We start from the raw sequence: 18,646 nt of genomic DNA on the forward strand, positions 1-18,646 counted from the left end.
TGTCTCTACCTTTATCTGAAAAGGAGAGCCACAAGATTGCTGCCCACGGTTTCTGGGGGACCTGTTGAACTTCACAGGCCCTCTCCATAGCAGTTATCCACTTGTGGATATCATCCCCACTCTGGTAGGGAGGAACAACCTTGGACAGGTTCCTATGGTCTGGGATATAATCTCTGATTCTAGGGACACTGTTGCTGCCAACAGGGGGTTCTAACCCCTCTTTACTAGAAGCTCTCTGGAGCTCAAAGGCTTCTTTATCTAATGCCAACTGTTGGCCTTAAGGGCAAATCTTGCTTCCTCATACTGTAGCAGTTTGTACATTCTTTCAGTGGAGGTCTCTCTTCTATTAAAGTATGAGCTCCTCTGATGAACAGATTCTCTTCCAGAGTGATATGAGTGGTCCGATTCTCTTGAAGGGGACCTTAGCCTCTCTTCTACTCTGTCAGTTCTCTTAGGGAGAATTCCTCTGTTCTGTTCAGATCCTTCTGGATCTGGCCCTTCAATCACAGAGTCCTGGTCATCATGATTTTCATCATCTGGCCCAGATACTGTAATTGACCCACTCCCTGATTCAGATCTGTTAGCTCCTAGAGCCAACCTCAGATCATCTCTTGTTAGCAGATCTATCAGGCCTAGCGTGGAGGGACTCTGTCCTAGCTTCAGGTGTCTTGCAACACACATGACCTTCAGGTCAAATAAGGTCATTTCCTTATACTGAGGCTGAGTGGACCCACTGGCTCCACCCTTTGAGGACATTCTAGTGTTGTGCAGTGTTGTACTACCTGCACTAGTTTGTGGCCTACTGATCCTAGCTTGAGCTGTGGCAAGGGTGTGCTATCCCTTCACAAACCGCTCTAAGTTCAGTAGAACTTATTGATACTAAGCTTGACTTTTATATGTACCTTGAGTATCTTTAGTGGTTTTCAGTTAGTAATTCAAATAGAGATTTTCTGGTAAAACAATGGCAAGCTGGAATCCCACACGCTGCCCGCAAATGTGAGAAGTTGCCTGGCATATGCTGGTCACTAGTTATTGTGGCCACCTTGCACCAGTCCAATTTTACTCTTATGGTAGATATGTTTAAGACAACCTTTTAAAGAAAGCTATCCTAGTGGTAGCTGTGGAGAGCAGCCTTCAGGCTAAGTCTCTGAGGAATGTAAAGCAGCTTGTTTTACCTTATAATCTCTTGAATTACCAAATGAAAGGACACCACAAAGGTATATATATCAAATATATATGTATTTATTTCTAGACACACTCTACTAATCTCTTTATGAGATTAGAAGTCAGGAACACATTCAAATATCAACGTTTCACAATAAGTTAAGCACAAATATGGCTGGGGCCCTAGGGGCGTACCAGACAATATACTAAAAAAGAGGTTTAGGAAAGTCGACTTGCAGAGGGACAAGGCCTAGGGCCTGTAGAATCGCTGGGGCTTCACTAATCCACCCAAGGCAGGTAAGTAAAAGACCCACGGGAGACGCGTGCAGTGTGAGAACACAGCCGCGGGTTCCCTATTGATTTTAATGGAGCAAGTCGCGGTTGGATTTTTAAAGTTTTAGGGTACTTCGAGGAAGTCTACAAGCAAGCCACTTACAAGGTAAGTAATTCGAGGGCCAACACACACTAGGGCACCGGCGTGCACGAGTTACCTCACCCAGGGAAGCCGTGTGCATGGGTTTCTTTTGGTGTCGGATCACGTCGCTGTTTTCTATGGAAGCCAAAGAAGATTTGCTGCTTGCGAAGACTGAAGAAGTGTCCGGTGGAATCCAAGGCTGGATTCAAGATGAAGATGACCTGAAAGCATAAGGGACAGTGTTGACAGTCACTTGCCAGCGACCCGGGGCCAGGAAGATGGATGCCCACAGAAGTCGGGTGATTTCAGGTGATCAAGGGTGTTTTGACTCTTCGCTCATGAGGACCAGGAGGCATCGATGATGACCAGCAGCTGGATTCGGAGTGTCCCACGACTTCTGTAGCTTTTGGAGGTGTCGGCAACCGGATTGGAGCCAACAAGCCTTGGCAACAGCAAGTCTCGTGGAAAGGGAATATAGTCAATGGTGCAGACCAGCAAGGTCTGAGGGACTCACCCAGCGAGGGTAAGTGAGGGCAGGCCTGGAGCAACCAGGAGAGCCCTTTGGTTCGATCAGAAAGTCTTCAGGGGACTCACAAGCCAACGGGCAAGGGATCGCGAAGACACCTCGTGAGGAAATGATTTACAGGAGCCCACGCTCACTCGGGATGGGGTAGGCCTCTGATTTTTGATGCACAACCTGGTGGAGGCTTGGGCCACAAATGGTCCAAAGCACAAGTTCGTAGAACGTCGTGAAGGGGTTGCACTCGACAATAGTGCACGGTACCCAGGTATTGCGGTTTCTCGTCACTCGTGGGGTCCACTCGCCTCAGCTCTGCTGGGGACTCACAATGGCCGTCGAAGTCAGGAAAACCACTTCCAGGGCTGCAGGGACTTCAGACTCCGGCGGGAGCGGGAAAGTTTGCGACCGTTGATTAGAGTTTTTGGTGCCTGCCAAGCAGGGGAGTCACTCCTTGACTCCAAGGGAGATTCTTCTGTCTTCCAAAGGTACTGGAACGTCGAAGGGCCAGGATTCTTCTTTGTAGAGCGTCGTCCAGGGTTATCTGCTTTGCAATGGCAAGGTTTGCTATCTTATACTGAAGATAGGGGAGGGTCTAGCTCTATGACCACTCCTCTGGGAGGGTCAGGGTAGGGGGTGGTTACACCCACTTCCCTTTGTCCAGTTTCGCGCCAGAGCAGGGACAGGTAGCCCCTGAACCGGTTTGAGCTGGCATATGCACAGAGGAGCCTACTGCTCCCCCAGTGCAGGACTTCAAAGCACTCTAGAAATGCACCCACCCAGCCCCTATACACTAAATCCTGTCTGGAAGGTGGTGACACCTCCCTGTGACAGGATGCCTATTGTTGGGCCTCCTCCACTGCAAGTTTGTCAGCAGCAGGAGGACAGCTCAGTGTCTGTGCTGGTGGCATCCGTTTTGTGATGCCAGGGCTCTTTCAGATTTCTACCGTGTTACCACAGTGGGTACATGTCGTCTCCTCTAGAAAGGTGGGATCATAATACATGCTTCAGCCCCTGGTTGGCCTGTGAAGTACCTATGCCCTTGGTACCTAGGGTACCATATACTAGGGGCTCATAAGGTACCACAGTATCCAATCACTAGGGCATTTAGTATGCACTCCAAGTTGTTTAGAGAGAACAGAGAGACTGGGGCCCTGATTAGCAGGGACCCAGCCAGACTATAGCCAGAAACCAGTGTTAACATCAGAAAAAAAGTGGAGGCAACATAAGTGCAGATCCTACTCTCCTACACCCTTTCTACCCCCCTTTCTCAGGTTCTCCTGTTCATAATTTCCCTTGCTCAATAGGGCTCTGCTCTGGGCACTCTGAAGAGCTCTCTCTCTGCCATTTCAGCTGTTCTGCAGTTGTCTGGTCAGCCATCTCTCTTTAAATCCATATTGCAAATAAGTTTCTGAAAGGTTTACAGCATGTGTTTCCACCTTCTCCCTTTATTATGCCTCAGTGGGACCTTAATCATCTCCACTTTCCTTATGTGTCCTCCCTTTGAGCCTCTGCACAATTATTGACTCCGGCTCCTTACCATCAAGATGGCCTTTCTAGTGGCCATAACATCTGCCCAGAGGGTCAGGGAGCTTCAGGCCTGGTCACCCAACCCTCTTTATCTTAACATCTACCCAGACAATCTGGTGCTTTGTACAAGAGCTTTCTTTCTTCCAAAACTGGTCACTCTATTTCACGTAAGCCAATCCATCACTGCCTACCTTTTACACTTCGCCTCATCTCTCCTAAGAAGAGGAGCAACTTCACAGTGTGGACCCATTTACAGTGTTGTTGTTCTACCTTGAGCGCACACGAGAATTCCGGTTGGATGACCCAACAATTCGTGGGGTATGTCGGGGCGAACATGCGATGAGCTGTACAGAAAAGGACCATCTCACTATGAATCGTACCCTGAAAATCTGCTACACATTGGCTTAGAAGAAACCCCCTAACGGTTTGCGTGCTTATTCCACCAGTGTTATAACTGCAACAACTGCGTTATCTCGTGGAGTTCCGATCGTGGACATCTGCCAGGCTGCAATGTGGGCTATCCTGCACACATTTACTAAACACTACTGTCTGGACAGTCAGGTCCATTTTCCCCTTTTGGTCCTGCTGGACTTCTTTGTGTGAAATTGATCCGCAGACTCACCCCCGGGAGGTATTGCTTGAGTATCTATTCTAAGGTAAAGAATCTGCGGCTAGAAGTCTCTCTATCAGATGAACAAGTAACTCACCTTCCCTAACCCCTTATCTGGTAGTGACTCTATCCAGCTGCAGATCCCTTACTGACCCACCGATCCTCTCTGCTCTGCAAACTGATTTCTAGAAACAGGGCTTTCCCCTTTCAGGGTCCTAGTTTTCCACATCAGTGGTCAGTGTACTTCGTGGCTCCGCGCTTCTGGTGTGGAAAGTTGCCAAAAGTAACTGACGTCAGTGCGCCTAGGTGGCACCTATATAGGCACTGCGAACGTCCCTTCTGACATATACGACGCCAACAATGGCATATGCATCCAAATGACAACACCTATCGGCACGCAGGGGTACTGCTCACAAAACGTTGCTGGATCCAGTATGCCACCTCGGGATAATTCTAAGGTAAGGAATCTGTAGCCACATATGGCGTTACCGAAGGTAAGTAACTTGTTTCTCTCCGCTAGAGAAAGCTCTAAACATGATGGGTGGCTAGCGGCCAGCCAAGTCTAAATGAGGGCCTTCATTCACGTTTAACTGTTACTGCTTTCCATAATGTGGAGCCTTAGGTATTAAGAGTACTGTTTTAGTCTGTGCACAGTATGTGTTCTACAACACTTGATGCAAACAGAAAAAGTTACTTACCTGTAATAAATGTCTTACAGCTTGTGCCATTATAGATTCACATGTAGCCCTCCCTTTTCTCCTCTGACTGGAAAATGACGAAACAACATGAATGCTCAGGTACACATACACCTGTTTTAGATGTGGGAAAACAAAGAGTTTAAGGTAGAGTCTGTCTCAAAGCATCGTTTTCTTTGGGGGAGCATGATCACAAGTCACCAGACATAGTAACAAAGACATTGACAAAAAATAATTATTCTGAACTGAACAATAGACTGCCTTAAGATTGAACACTAAGTGACTCTACAAAACTTCAAACTGCAACCTAATTGTTACAGGCACATTTTCTTCTGTGTCACAGCAAATCCTGTGTTTAATAAAAGAAAAATGTGTGCCACTTTTTTAGGGTTGGATGACTGACGATAACTCAACCCGTCTAGCTCTGTAAGGAATCCCAGAGCCGTAGTTTGATTGGGATTGTACTTTATTTTATGTTGAGTCCAGGTCTAGCCACAGCGCAGCACCATGAGAAACCAAGGTTCAAAACAACTAAAATTTAGGGGTGACAATAATAACGTTGTGTGATATTCCATTGGTGTGTGCCTGAATAGTTTGGCAGAAGTCAAACACCTATTATCATCGGATCATATTATATATTGAGTCTTGCAAGTTGAACATGATAGTTCTGTTTCTGCTGGGCAGGCTTCCTTTGTTAGCGGCAAACACCTGCATTCTGTAACCATTCACTTGCTGATAGCAAATAAACATTACCCATTCTTTTTTCCAGAGCTTTGGAATATAACTTATACAATCACATCACTGCAACGTACTTCCTTCTGGCAGAACGTATCTTGCGGGAGAAGCAGAACTCGCCTCTGAACATGATGTATAGCTGGACCACCCCTGACCAAAACAGGTACATTAGGAGATCCGAAACATAAGCGCAATGTGAACATAATGAGTTGACGACCATATAAAATTATAGTGTGTTTCAATCAAAAATTGGAATCTTTGTTTGAATTCCAGTGTCTCTAATTTAATAAATATATCCTTTTCCCTTAATAATTGCATTATTCTCTGCTCCCACAATATTTCAATCTTCACTTCCAGACCCATAGTGTTCATTTTTAGGTCTCGCCTAACGGTTTGCATGTGCTGTTGCTTCGAGGGGTATTGTATACAGTAACGGGCTTGGATCCCCGCCCATTACTTACCATTTGCTGGCTTAGTTGCCAATCTTTTTAGCTGCCTCCTATTTGTGCACCATATTCCTCAGGTCAGTTCCTTTTATTACTCCGGTGCATGGACCAAGTACTAATTGATTTTGTTTCATTAATGTTGTTCCGCTGCCCATCCTCTGCGCGCACTGTGATCCAGGTACTATTTCTTTTTATATTGCGCAATATCTGCCCAAGAGCATTGGAGCACTTTACGTTATGTTATGTTAAAAGAATTTCTAGGGAACATGTACACCTGTCAGTTTCATGGCGCTAAGGTAACTGAGACAAAGTGTACGACAGGTTATTACTCATATGCCAGCCTAAAAAGACACATCTTTAAAAGCGTCCTAAAAGCAATGTAGCAGGACGTAAACCTGGTTTCTGAAGGAAGAGCATTCCAAATGCGGGGAGCCAGTACCGCAAACCTGGACCCCACTAATGGTCTTTCATTTAAAGAAAGGGATGGTAAGAAGATCGGCAGGTGGAGACCTTAGATTACGCCTAGGAGTGTGAATTTATATTCGGGCAGAAACAAAAACGGGACTGCCCGTTTGAAGTGATTTAAAAATAAGGCACCCTGCCTGGAAGATGGAGCGCTGTTCTAGGGCAGCCAGTGCAAATTCCTCAGTAAGAGGGTAATATAGCAGTTACAAGGTTGTTGCTTGATTTTTTACCATTTGAAGTCTGCGATTTAAACACTTGGGGAGGCCCAAATATAGGGAATTGGTATAATTCAGGCTAGAAAGTACCAGTGCAATGATAAACTGTGTAAGAGCCTCAGAGGAAAGAAGTTTACTGATCTTTCTGATTTTCCGAAAGTTGAAAAAATCATGAAGAAATCACAACCCCAAGTTGAGGTTTTAAGGTCAAGTTAGCATTGATCAGGACTCCTAGGCTCCTATCTGAATGTATTGGGCAATTGGGGGGGGAGCTCATGGTTACTGGCCAGAATGAGGCCCTCCATAAGTTTAACTTATTTTTAATGATAACAATCCCCGTCTTGTTGGAATTAAGTTTGAATTGATTGTCATTCCTCCGTTCCCGACTAAATAACATGGTGTTTTAGAAAGAAGTTGCACATTCCAGGGAACTGTCTATGGTAAAGACCAATTGTAAGTCATACCATCCTTTGATTCAGAGAGTGCACCAGTGGATCAATGTATAAGTTAAAGAGGAGACGGGACAAAGAGGAACCTTGAGAAACACCGCAAGATAGATTGACCTTAAAAGAGTAAAAGGTGGAGCCTGAGCGCCTGCTAGCAGTCCGTCAGAAAGGATTTGACCCAGTCTCGTGCAGTACCCCAAAAGCCTGTGGCCTTTGCTCGATCGGCAACAGTTTCATGGTCAAATGTGTTAGAAGATGCTGAAAGATCAAGAAGCATTCGCACCTGGGTAATATCCTTATCCTTATCAGCTGCTTCACGAAGTTCATCCACCACAGGGAGAATATCTGTCTCTGTGGAATGAGCAGGACAGTCTGCTTGATGAGGTCAAGAAAAGTTAGTTCCCTCCACAAAAGAGCAGATACAGTTGGCTACTTGGACCTCAAGTACCTTAGCTAATTAGGGAAGTAAGGATATCGGGCGGTAGATTTTTCAAAATAGAGAGATCATCACCAGCTTTCTTTAATAAAGGGATCACAGTCGCCTCCTTAAAGGAGGCGGGAACCAAGCCATGGCTCCAAGTTAAGAAAGGCTAGGGCTGGGCCAGGAAAGCGAGAAAAAACGTTTTTTAGGACCTTGTGTATGTGTTGTTAGGGGTAGTTTGGAGAGCCTGATTTTACTTTACTCAAGAGGACTGTAAGACGTTCTTTGCTGATAGCAGGCAGGACAAACATTGTGGCCACGTTGCAATCTGAAGTATAAGTGGTCATAGCAGAAAGACTGGGAGGGATTCTGGCTTTAATGTTAGCGATCTTATTAATGAAAAAGGAATTCTGGGCCTCACATCAGTCCTGTGTGGGGATTGATTGTTAGAGTAATTGTGTCATGATTGGACAGTTGGTCTACAATTTAGAATTTTTCCTTTGACTTTCTAGTTGAATTGATAATTCTGTCTGAAAAGTAGAAAGATTGAACTTGTGTGATAAACTTCTGGTATTGTTTGATACGTGACAGACTGCTTTTTTATCAGTGGAATAATTTTTCTACCACTTGCGTTCTGCATGGCGTAATTCCAATTTAGCTGACAAAATCCTCTGAAAAACATTTTGTGGCATCATGAGGCCTTGGAGGTCTAGTTCTTCGGAGGGGAGCATAGGAGTCACTGGCATTGGTCAACCAGTTCTGAATACCCTCCTCCAGTCTATGGAAACTGACCTTAGTGTCAGGCAGGGAGTTAGCTAAAGAACTACAAAAGGAGTCAATGTTAACAAGGGCTCAATTTCTGGAAAGTTTGGCAGTGCTAGGTTGAGGCTTAGATGGGATCACACCTGTGAGTAAGAATTTAATTAGAAAATGGTCTGACCATATGCATGACATAACCCCAATAGGGGAAATTGGGATGTTGGTAATCCAAACTTGATGCAAAATGTGGCCTTTACAGTGGGAGGATGAGGGTACATGTTGGATAAGATTAAGGCTGCTGAGCAAGTAGGAGAAGTCAAGGGATAATTTATCTCCTGTCTCTCGTTTGCCCAAAAATTAAAATCGCCAAAGATTAAAATCTTTGCAAACTCAATTACAAGTAAAGAAATCTATTCTGGAAAGGCCTGAAGAAAGTGAGGCATGTGACCCGGGGGGCCTGTAAACTAGGATGCAGATCAAAGGGGAGGTGGGGGAATCAATTTTGATTGCGATGTTCTCACTCCTTGGAATATCAAGAGATGTAAGACTGGAGAACTTTAGGTGCTTCTTTATGATAACTGCTACGCCAACTCCAGTTTTGTCGGCGGGACAATTAGTGAAAAGGATATAGCAGCTTTCAGGGAGAGCTGTGTAGATGTCTGGGATAATTCAGCTGTTAGCCAGGTCTCAGTTAAAAATAATATCTGTATTCTCCGAGTCCAATAGCTGAAAAATGTCAAGTTGATGTTTAACCATGGGCCTTGTATTCAAATAGCAGATTAAGAGCTGATTAGGAGGCGAATGCCCTGTAAAATCAGTGAAAGGGGGGGTGTAGTTGAGTTCTCCCTTGGGCTAACTATGCTAAATGAATTAGTAGCCCTAGGTCAAAAGGAAGTTGGGTGGTGGCAGGGATCCACCTGGTAAGCTATGGAGTATAGCCATCTGATAAGATATAGGCAAGATGTTGGACAACATAGCTGGCGTCTAGTCCCGGCCGACCATGAACGTTGTAGACAGGCTTGCCTTTGGCATGGCCGTGTTGTGAGTGGCATTAAGCAGCATTGGAGCTCTAAACAGGCTCCACCTCCAGCCACCTGATTGGCTACCCCCAGCCAATCATTAGCGAGAGCAGTGCATCCTCCTGGGGCAAAATCAAGCCAGAAAACAGCATATTTCTCAAAGTTACAATGATTTAAATATAACTACAATGGTGCAGGCCTATCAATTGTGCAGAGTAAAACTAGATTCAAACAGATTAGAATGCAAGCGAGCGGCGTGACAGTTACCAGTGCATCCGCGGTGTGAGTGGCATTATGAAGAAGAGGAGCTCTAACAGACTCCACCTCCAGCTACCTGATTGGATACCTCCCAGCCAATCACCGGCTACAGTAGCTTTTGTTTCTTTCAAACCTTCCCATCCTCTCATCATTGTTTTCAATAACCTCCCACCATCATGACGCAGCCGTCAAATCCCCTCATCCTTCTATTGTTGATTTCAGTTCACCCCACACCCTCCCGTCTTTGCTTTTTTTCCCAAAAACCCATCCATTGTTTCTTACAGCCCTTCCACCTCGCCAAAAAAAGCATTGGCAGTGCTTTTATTTTTTTTATTTTGTACAGCTTTATATTGTCCCAATTCGGTCTGAAGGCAATGGGCCGCTTTACATGAGCACCAGTTGAATTGCACAGGGTCCATCTAACCTTTTGCTTGTGACTAGTTTATGGCAGACTCAAGTTTTATTTTGGTGTGGTTGCTTTCAAACCTTCCCACTCTCCCGTCATTGTTTTCATTAACCTCCCACTATCACGTGGCAGCTATCAAATCCCCTCATCCTCCCGTCATTGCTTTCAATTCTCCCCACAACCTCCCATCTTTGCTTTTAATTCCTTAAACCTACCCATTGTTTCTAACAGCCCTCCCACCTCGCCAGAAAAAAAAAGCATTGGCAATACTTTTATTTATTTTCTTTTTTTACAGCTTTATATTGTCCTAATTCGGATTAAGGTTTTGGACCCCTTTACTTGAGCACCTGTTACATTGCACAGGGTCCATCTCACCTGCCGCTTGTGGCGCGTTTATGGCAGACTCAAGTTTCCTTTTAGTATGGTTGCTTTCAAACCTTCCCACCCTCCCCTTCATTGTTTTCAATCCCATCTCATCCCTTTGTTGTTTGCTACCCTCAGTCTTCCATCAATGTTTTTAACCCCTGCTTCCGACATTTCTTTTCAACCCCACACCCTCCGGTTGCTACTTTAAATTCTCCCCCACACTCCCATTGTTGCTTTCAATTCACCCCCCCCCCCCCCCCCCCCACTCTTCTGTCATTGCTTTTAATTCCCCAAAACCCTCCTGTTGCTTTCAGACCTCCCACCTCCCCAGAAACTAACCTTGGCAAACTTTTGTCAGTGCGGTTATTTATTTTTATTTTGATATATAAAACAAGGATTGAAGGACTGCTAGAATTAATCTCAGCCAATGGTAATCAATCACCAGCTATATGCAAATCAGTCTTTACCCTGCTCCAATCCGAACAGTCCAGTTTGAACTGCCAAGCCAGGTCCTCCTGGAACTGGAACACAAGCAGCCCACAACCGGTTTCACCTTAGTTATGGGGTCATCAGCCAGATACCGCTTGGTTCCAGTGACTCAGTGTGCACAGGACCCACTTCTGGGCATACCCGTCCCACTTGAGGCAGCACAGTAGGTATACAAAATAGGGATGGAAGGAATGCTTGAATTAATCTCAACCACTGGTAGTCACTCGGGGCTGCATCTCAATCCATTGTTACTTTGCACACCATGCCTCCTCAGTTTGGACCCAGCTATATGGAATTCAGTCTCGATCCTGCTCCAGTAGAAACAGCCCAGCCCGAACTGCCAAGGTTTTGCCACACCACTGGATTCAGGCTATCCTGGCTGATGAGTGGGTGATACCCCGAAACCGGTCTTAGGATGCTTGTTTCCAGTCTGGGGAGGGCCTGGCAGTTCGGGTTGGAATGTTCCCATGGAGAACAGGGTCAGGACTGAATTGGATAGGAGTGGGTCCAAACTGGAATGGCGTAGTGTGTAAAAAAACCATAGTGGATTTAGGCCCAGATCTCTGACTGGGAATGAGTGTTTGACATTGTTCAGCATTACGTCCATCAATTGTTCTTTTTGCAGTTATTTATTTTGGGGTTTTGCCTGCTAATCGCTAGCGCTGTTCTTGCAAAATCTCTTGCAAATAAAAAAAACTAAAAAGGGCTAAAGCTTACCCATTACTTACCATTGGTTGGCTTCCATAGCACTCTCATTTCATTGCTTCTTACTGGTCAGGCCTCCTGGTTTCACTTTCTCTTCTGATTGGGCTGTTCATTCCATGGAGCTTGGACGAAATACAGTATCCTGTCTACAGCCTGTGTCCTTCCATTGGCCGCTTGCTTTTGGAGGTACTTTTGCCTTCTAGTTTCTTAGCTGCACTCCAGAAGAGTGGATATGTTTTGCTCCTCCCACTGTCCATACTGTGGTTTGCTCTCTCACGCCCTCAGTTGGTGCTAGACCTCATCCCCTCACACTCTCCTCATGCTTTCGTTGCTGTTAATTGCCCCTCCCTCCTTCTGCCGTCCACTCCATGGTCCAGTGATCCACTCTCCAACCCCCACGCACCCCCTTTTTCTTGCCCTGTTCACTGTGCTCGTTGCTGGTTTCCCCATGTTTGATTGCTTGCTCCCTCCCTCGTCTCGGGGGAAAGAAAGGAAACTTATCAAACACAACCCAGGAAGTGAAGATAAAGGCTGAGAGATGCTGCAGCTCCCATCTCTGTGTGGGGCCCACCCCCTGCAATACACTCTCTCTGCTGAGGTAACAGGTGCATGTAAACCATGGGGGCTGTGTGTGCTACCTCTGCCCAGGTGGTCTGACAGCCACCACCATTAAGAAATGTCAGAGAACATACAAATAGCTGGCTGTAGCTCTGCTCTGTATGCTAAACTGGCATGCTGCACTTAGGCGGGAGAGATCACTCTGTACTTGGTGCAACCAGTGCTTCCAACAATGGACTAACTACTTTGATCGAGGAAAAACACAAAATAAACCATCTTCACACATCCGTCAACATCAGAGGAGCTTCTTAGCCGCCAGGGGTGAGCTGCTCTGGTGATTTCTTTCTGGTAGGGGATGGGGTGATAAACAAGACATGGCAAGAGAAGCCAAGGTACTCTCGTTGTTAAGGTAAAAAAATCACAGTGAGTCAAAATTGCACGGCCTGCTCAAACTTACTTAAAGTAAACCTTTGTTTGAAAGCAAGCCCCCCTGGGTTTTTGGGGAAGTGGTTTAAGCTATTTTTGGGCTCTTGTAGCCCAAAATATATACAGCCCTGCCATTTTAGGTGCCAGCCACCATTTTGGCGTGATATGCACAGTTGCTGGTGCATTGGCAGTAGCTTTTTTGTCCCCGCCCTTCCATCCCTAAATAAAGGCTTGGGGGGGGGTTCCCACAATATTGGCAATTTAATTTGGGTCTTGGTTCTTTTTTTGGGCCAGGTGCACAGGGGAAGCTATGTGTTCAGGTTGTCGCTTGATTCATGTACACTTGCGGTGGGCTCAGATGGTGCCATGATTTACATAAGTTTGTTTGTCAGCTGCAGTTCAGGCTGAAAGGGAACGGGTAGGAAGTTCACGCCTGGATAACATAGCAAGTTCAAGGTTAGGTAGGAAGTTGAATGAGGCCCAAAGGTTAGTTGAGGTAGGAAAAGGGAAGGGATTTTAGAGGCCGCACTTAGTTGATCAGCTCTGATGCAAGTATGTTATTGAGGTTTGAAGTTGTTATGGGGGAGGGTTAATTTAGAGGTGGGGTGTAGTTCATCATAGGTGATTAAAATTGTATAGTGAGGTTATAGTTTTGTTAGACGAAAGGCCATGGTTATGTTGTGATGTGCACCTGTTTCAATAAAGCGGCCTTTTTCACACAGTCCTGGTGTCAATGGTCTGTGCCGCCTCCTTTTCCCCATAGCATGATCTATGCTGCAGGCTAGTTCAGAGGACATGACGTATCTTAAAAGCATATTTAACACCCATTACAAAAGCAGCACCATGAATTATTTAAAAACCTAACGTGATGAACGTTCTTAGCGCTAACTCCCTAGATACTTGTTGACATACCGCAAGAGACATTCCTTTGTTGCTCAACCCCCGTCCCTCCCATCGCTGCTTGCCCACTCCCCACTGAGTTGCTTTTCCCATTGCGCTCCTATCTGGTCCAGCTGTTAGTCGACTTGCTTTCACCTGACGCATTTTTCTTGCTAATGCATTTATCTGTGGATAGTTTCCTTTCGTGAGCTGCGAGTAGGTATCTTAAACCCCTGGATATCTTTCATTCTTTAATTTGTAGGGCTCTTTCCATACATATCCTATTAAAATGCTTCCTGATGTAAGCTTGTAAAATGGGCCCCTAGTGTTTGTATGGGTATTCTATTCAGCCATAACAGGGGTGCAGGGGACTTTAGAACCCCGGGGCCCAAGTGCAACTGCACCTGCTGCACTACTGCCGCCATCTGTAAAATGGTATAAAGTGTTCAGGCAGCGGGCGCAATTACGAAAGCTTAGTAAATAAATGTACTATACGTCAAAATTAAATAATCATGCCAGACCATCAAAGAAACGCAGAAAACTCACTGGTTAGCTTTGAAGTTCTTCACAAGGCTGTTACTCGTATATAACACTCCAGAAACGTAAGGTGCCGCATGTGCCAAAGGGCCTGGGGATACTACTTCCTCTTTAGGTTTAAAGGGCATGTTGAATCGATTTTGAAATCCAACAGGGCAATCAGTGTGGAGAAATTGTCAGATTTTTATGAAAGAGCCAGTTCTGAAAACTCAGTTCTCTTGCTAGACTGCTTTGGGTTCAGAAGTATGACTATACCTGCATTAATGAGTTTTTTTTCTTAAATGACACCTGTAAGGAAATTCTTTGATTATGAATCAGATGGGACCTCTTCATGTAAATTTGCTTAGTTTGTGCACTGTTGCCGTGCAGGCACCATAACTCTTGTCAGTTAGGCACCTGCTGCTGACACCTATTTGTATCTTACAGTTCACAGGTTCTAAATCTAGTGCTTGATTCTGCCTTTCATCCCTCAGAGGCTGATAAAATAACTAGCAGTCGGTTCTAGAATATTCTGTAATTTCAATGCTGTTAAACAAAAATCATGCTGTTGAGAACTGTTAGTACTACAGGTTCCATTCATTTCTGTACTGAAAAACAGACGAAAATGTGTCTTTGTTCTGCGTTTTATTGAATTGGGGAGACGGACAATTGGATTTTGAATGTTAGAAACTAGGTTCATGGCCTTTACCGAAAATCAGAGGTTTTGTAGCATTTTTCTTTTATTTCTTGGACCAATGAATCCGAGAACAATCATAATCTTCCTAGTCCCTGTGAACATAAAATTCCTCATTTTTTAAAAACACAGGCGTATATTATTTTCATATTTCTCAACTAGCTAAAGATTAGCAGAAAAGAAAAAGACGCATGTCTGAAAGTAAAGAAAATTAGAACGCTATGAGGCGGCCAGCGCTGGCTGCGTCACCTTTCTTTATTTTCTTTACTTCAAGCCATGTTGCACAGCAGCCTGTACAGCTTGTCCAAAAAACATTCACATAGCCAAAGACAATTGATCTCACATAGGCGAAACCTATTGGCTTTGTCAATGCTTTTTTTTTTTTAAGCTCTATATATGTCCAATTCAATACAAAGGCATTGGACAGCTTTACATGAACACAAGTTACATTAGCTCTTCCACCTAAAAAGCGTTATTCAACAGCCAGGCTTGGACACTTTATAGCGCTTTATTAAATCATCCCCCATCTTCCCCGCTAGCCGCCACCCCTTATCGCCTCACTCCCCTTTCAGCCACCACCACAGAATTGCCAAAGCTAGTTGCTTACAAAAGCTACCTATTGGATTTGCCAGTGCTTTTTTACTAAGATATCAGACATGCTACGCTTAGGCAGCACACACTTCTTAAAATGACAGTTCGGCAACTAACCACAGTGTGCTTGGGGTAGATAAATACAGTTAAGAAGCAGAGGTCTAAACAGCAGAGACAGTGTGACTGGCACGAGACGGGGTGCTGAAGTTCCCTGATGCTGCTGTCTATTGTTTATTGTTTGCTGACGGCAGCTGTGCTGTACAGACAAGGGCCTGTTGAATTCTCTGTATGTGCATGTGGGACAGCAATGTACTGGACTTGTAAGGAGCCAAAGGTTGGTCTGTTCCTACCTCCTCCTGTCTAGCTTATGCAGATATCTTGGCTGGCGTGAAAGGAGTTACTTTCGAACTTCTCCATTCACAAGTGTCCAAGTCTGGTCATGCGATATCACAGCCGTGACCTCCCTTCTCTCAGATTTTAGGTCTCGCCTAGGTGTCGCTTGCGCTGTCTCTTAGAGACATGCTATATTCAGGTATGGACTTAAAGCTCCACCCACTCTCTGCCCATATTTTTCATTGGCTTGTGTCATTGCCCTTTGTAAATGTTGGCTTCTGATTTGTCAATAGGCTTATTAGTCCCTGTTTAGTACCTCCCTTTACTCTGTTGTTACCTCCCATGAGGACTGGCCCTCTCACATGTGTCCTTACTCGGGATCTTTCATTAGCAGTTCCGAGAAATATTTACTTAATTAAGTACACAGCACTCACGGAATGCCAGCTTCAGTAATGGTGGCCGCTTCCTAACAGACTTTGCGTTTTTTTTTAGTTGTCACAAGTATTCTCACACCACACTGTATCTGCCTGCCTGCCTCCCCTTTGAAATTTTAAACATGCAACAATAAATAGCACGTTTTCTCATTTGCTTTGCTGTATTTTTAATACTCAACATGTGTCTGCATTTTATTTTTGGAAGGCACAGAGAGCTTATGCCGAGACTACAACCGCGTTCCCCAGTTCTAAAGTCCACAGCTTTGTATGTTGCACCCCATGTGTTTGTTAACCGCAACCTTTTTGCCTTTCTTGGTTTAATTAGTTGGAGTGTATCAAAGCACATCCACCATGAGTCGGCGTACTGAAGTGCAGTCATTGTTAACTAAACACTCTGATAATCGCGTTGAATAATTTAGTTAAAGTTGTTGAGTGCTGTTGGAGACCTCTTCCATGATTAAATGTACCGAGACAGGTAAAAGGAAGTTATTGCCTTTGACCAGTCATGCAATACTTCACAGGAAGCTTCTGTGAGTTTCCAAATTTTTTAGGGATTAGCAGTTAGTCAAAAAGCAAATCGTGAGCCAAGCACGCCCTTCAGAGACTACATTTACATGCATCTTAAATAAGATATACTGGAAAGAGGCTTCGGGTGGAACTCCCAAAACGAGTTGAATGAATAAAACCTGCACTGCCCTCTTAATTTAACCGGTTGCAGCCCAATTATGCAGAAATGCGTTCATCTCTGTTAAATTTATTTTAGACTGTCGAAAATGGATGACCTAAACTGCACTTTAATTGCCTCTTTCACATCTATTGCCTTTGCTATTAACAGAGCTGCAGAATTACGGATTTGCTGCATAATTATCCGCTGCATATTTTAGATTTTAACCAAAAAGTGTCTAGCTCAAAAGGTACTAAAATTGCAGCTACACTTGTTGCTGCGCAACACCTTATGCACAGGTTGACTGGCCACCTGTTAAGTTGCTTACTAGTGTATTGGGATGTTAAAATGGTGCGAATGAGGTTAAACCTTTGCCCAGACAATGTTAATGTGTGAATATGCCAAGGTTATGTAAGTCGTATATTTTGCTCTTACTTGCCATAAAATCTATTTAACCCTGCAGCATAATTTGTTTCTCCCGGTATTATAGAATTTCAGTGGCCTTAGCTATTAATCGATTGTCCACAGTGCCAGTGCGGATATAATGCTAAGTCTGCAGTGTTTCCCACTACTCCATAGCCTGTAGTTGATGTTTTTCCAGTCCTATCAAGTTAAACGACCTTTTAATTATGCTTTCATTCTAATGGGAAGATAGTCAAGTGGCAGTTGGCATGTCTGCTGCACATTACCACACCAGTTTCTATTACTCTAGAAAGGTACGCTTACCACTAGAGACCTTGCCAAGAGCAGCCTGATGTTTGTGCCAATGTTAATCGTAACTTCTAAAACCCATATATCTCTGCGAGCTCGGAATGTACAGTAATAACTTTACAGCAAATCTGCTTACCATGGTAATGTTTGCTGAAGTTATCGGATGGAAACTGATGTGTGAGCCACATAACTCAATGCATTACACCCAGCAAAGCACGTTATTTTGGATTAGCACTCAGCCACAGTTACTTTAATATTCCTATCTTCCTCTAGAACACTGCAATGTTGACGCGGCTTCCAGACTTTCAGGTGCTTTCTATGCCATGTTTGGTAGGTGGATTGGCATACTTGCATATCTTCATTTACAGAATGCAGCCAGTTATATTGGGTTCTTCCCACTGTGGCACTTGTAAAGGCACAACGTTGGTGCTATTCATGCTAGCCTATCTAAAGGGCATGAATGCTGATGACTCCGGGAATGCATTTGTAATGTCAACAAGAAGTCCTGCTTGTAGAAATGTTCTAAGGTGGGAGCGAAAACGGCTTACGTTTATGTAATTCAGTATGGCTTAAAACTATTCAAATAAAAAGCAAAAACTCAAACTCAGGTGTTAGATGTGCATCAGAATAAAACCTATAGTAATTGGATTTTTTGGTTTGGGTAATCGGACTAGTCCAAATGGAATGATGTTTAAAGCATCCAGAGCCACTGCTTGCGTTCAGTGCACAAATAGGCAATCTTTATTGGAGGTGTGATCAAGATGGCAAGGCTGGTTATCCTGTCCAGCCTCTGTACCAAGTTCATAAATGTGTGCCGCTGATTTGGCCTCCTACATGGTTATTTATTGAGTTCCTAGATATGATTGCAAATTTATATGCTAGGGCCATGTCCAAGACTAAAAGATGATGTAGATTTAGGGCCTTGCGGCCAAGCAAGTGTCTTAATTACCCACATACTTTTTGATCGAATCTCAAGGACACAGATTTGGATCTTAGTTCCTATTTGGTTTTTTTAGCACCAAAAAGGCAAAGTTATCCAGACAGTTACACGCCACACAATTCAACTCCACACATTTCCAATCCACACCACATAATATGACATCAAACCACATAATTTAACTCAACAACACAATTACACCACACCACATACGTCCAATCCACACCCCATTCCATATCATG

The 18,646-nt window shown here is 44.4% G+C and overlaps 1 protein-coding gene across 1 annotated transcript in view; it reads left to right on the forward strand.

Moving 5' to 3' along the window:
• LOC146775759 (SNF-related serine/threonine-protein kinase-like) overlaps window positions 1-18,646 on the forward strand; it is a 252,112-nt gene that overhangs the window by 207,261 nt on the left and 26,205 nt on the right. Inside the window, exon 5 of the mRNA XM_085638992.1 lies at window positions 5,701-5,829. Coding sequence (XP_085495118.1) covers window positions 5,701-5,829 — 129 coding nt within the window. The remainder of the gene's footprint in view (window positions 1-5,700; window positions 5,830-18,646) is intronic.

The sequence above is a fragment of the Triturus cristatus genome, chromosome 12, assembly GCF_964204655.1.
Source record: "Triturus cristatus chromosome 12, aTriCri1.1, whole genome shotgun sequence".
In the NCBI taxonomy this organism is placed as follows: domain Eukaryota; kingdom Metazoa; phylum Chordata; class Amphibia; order Caudata; family Salamandridae; genus Triturus; species Triturus cristatus.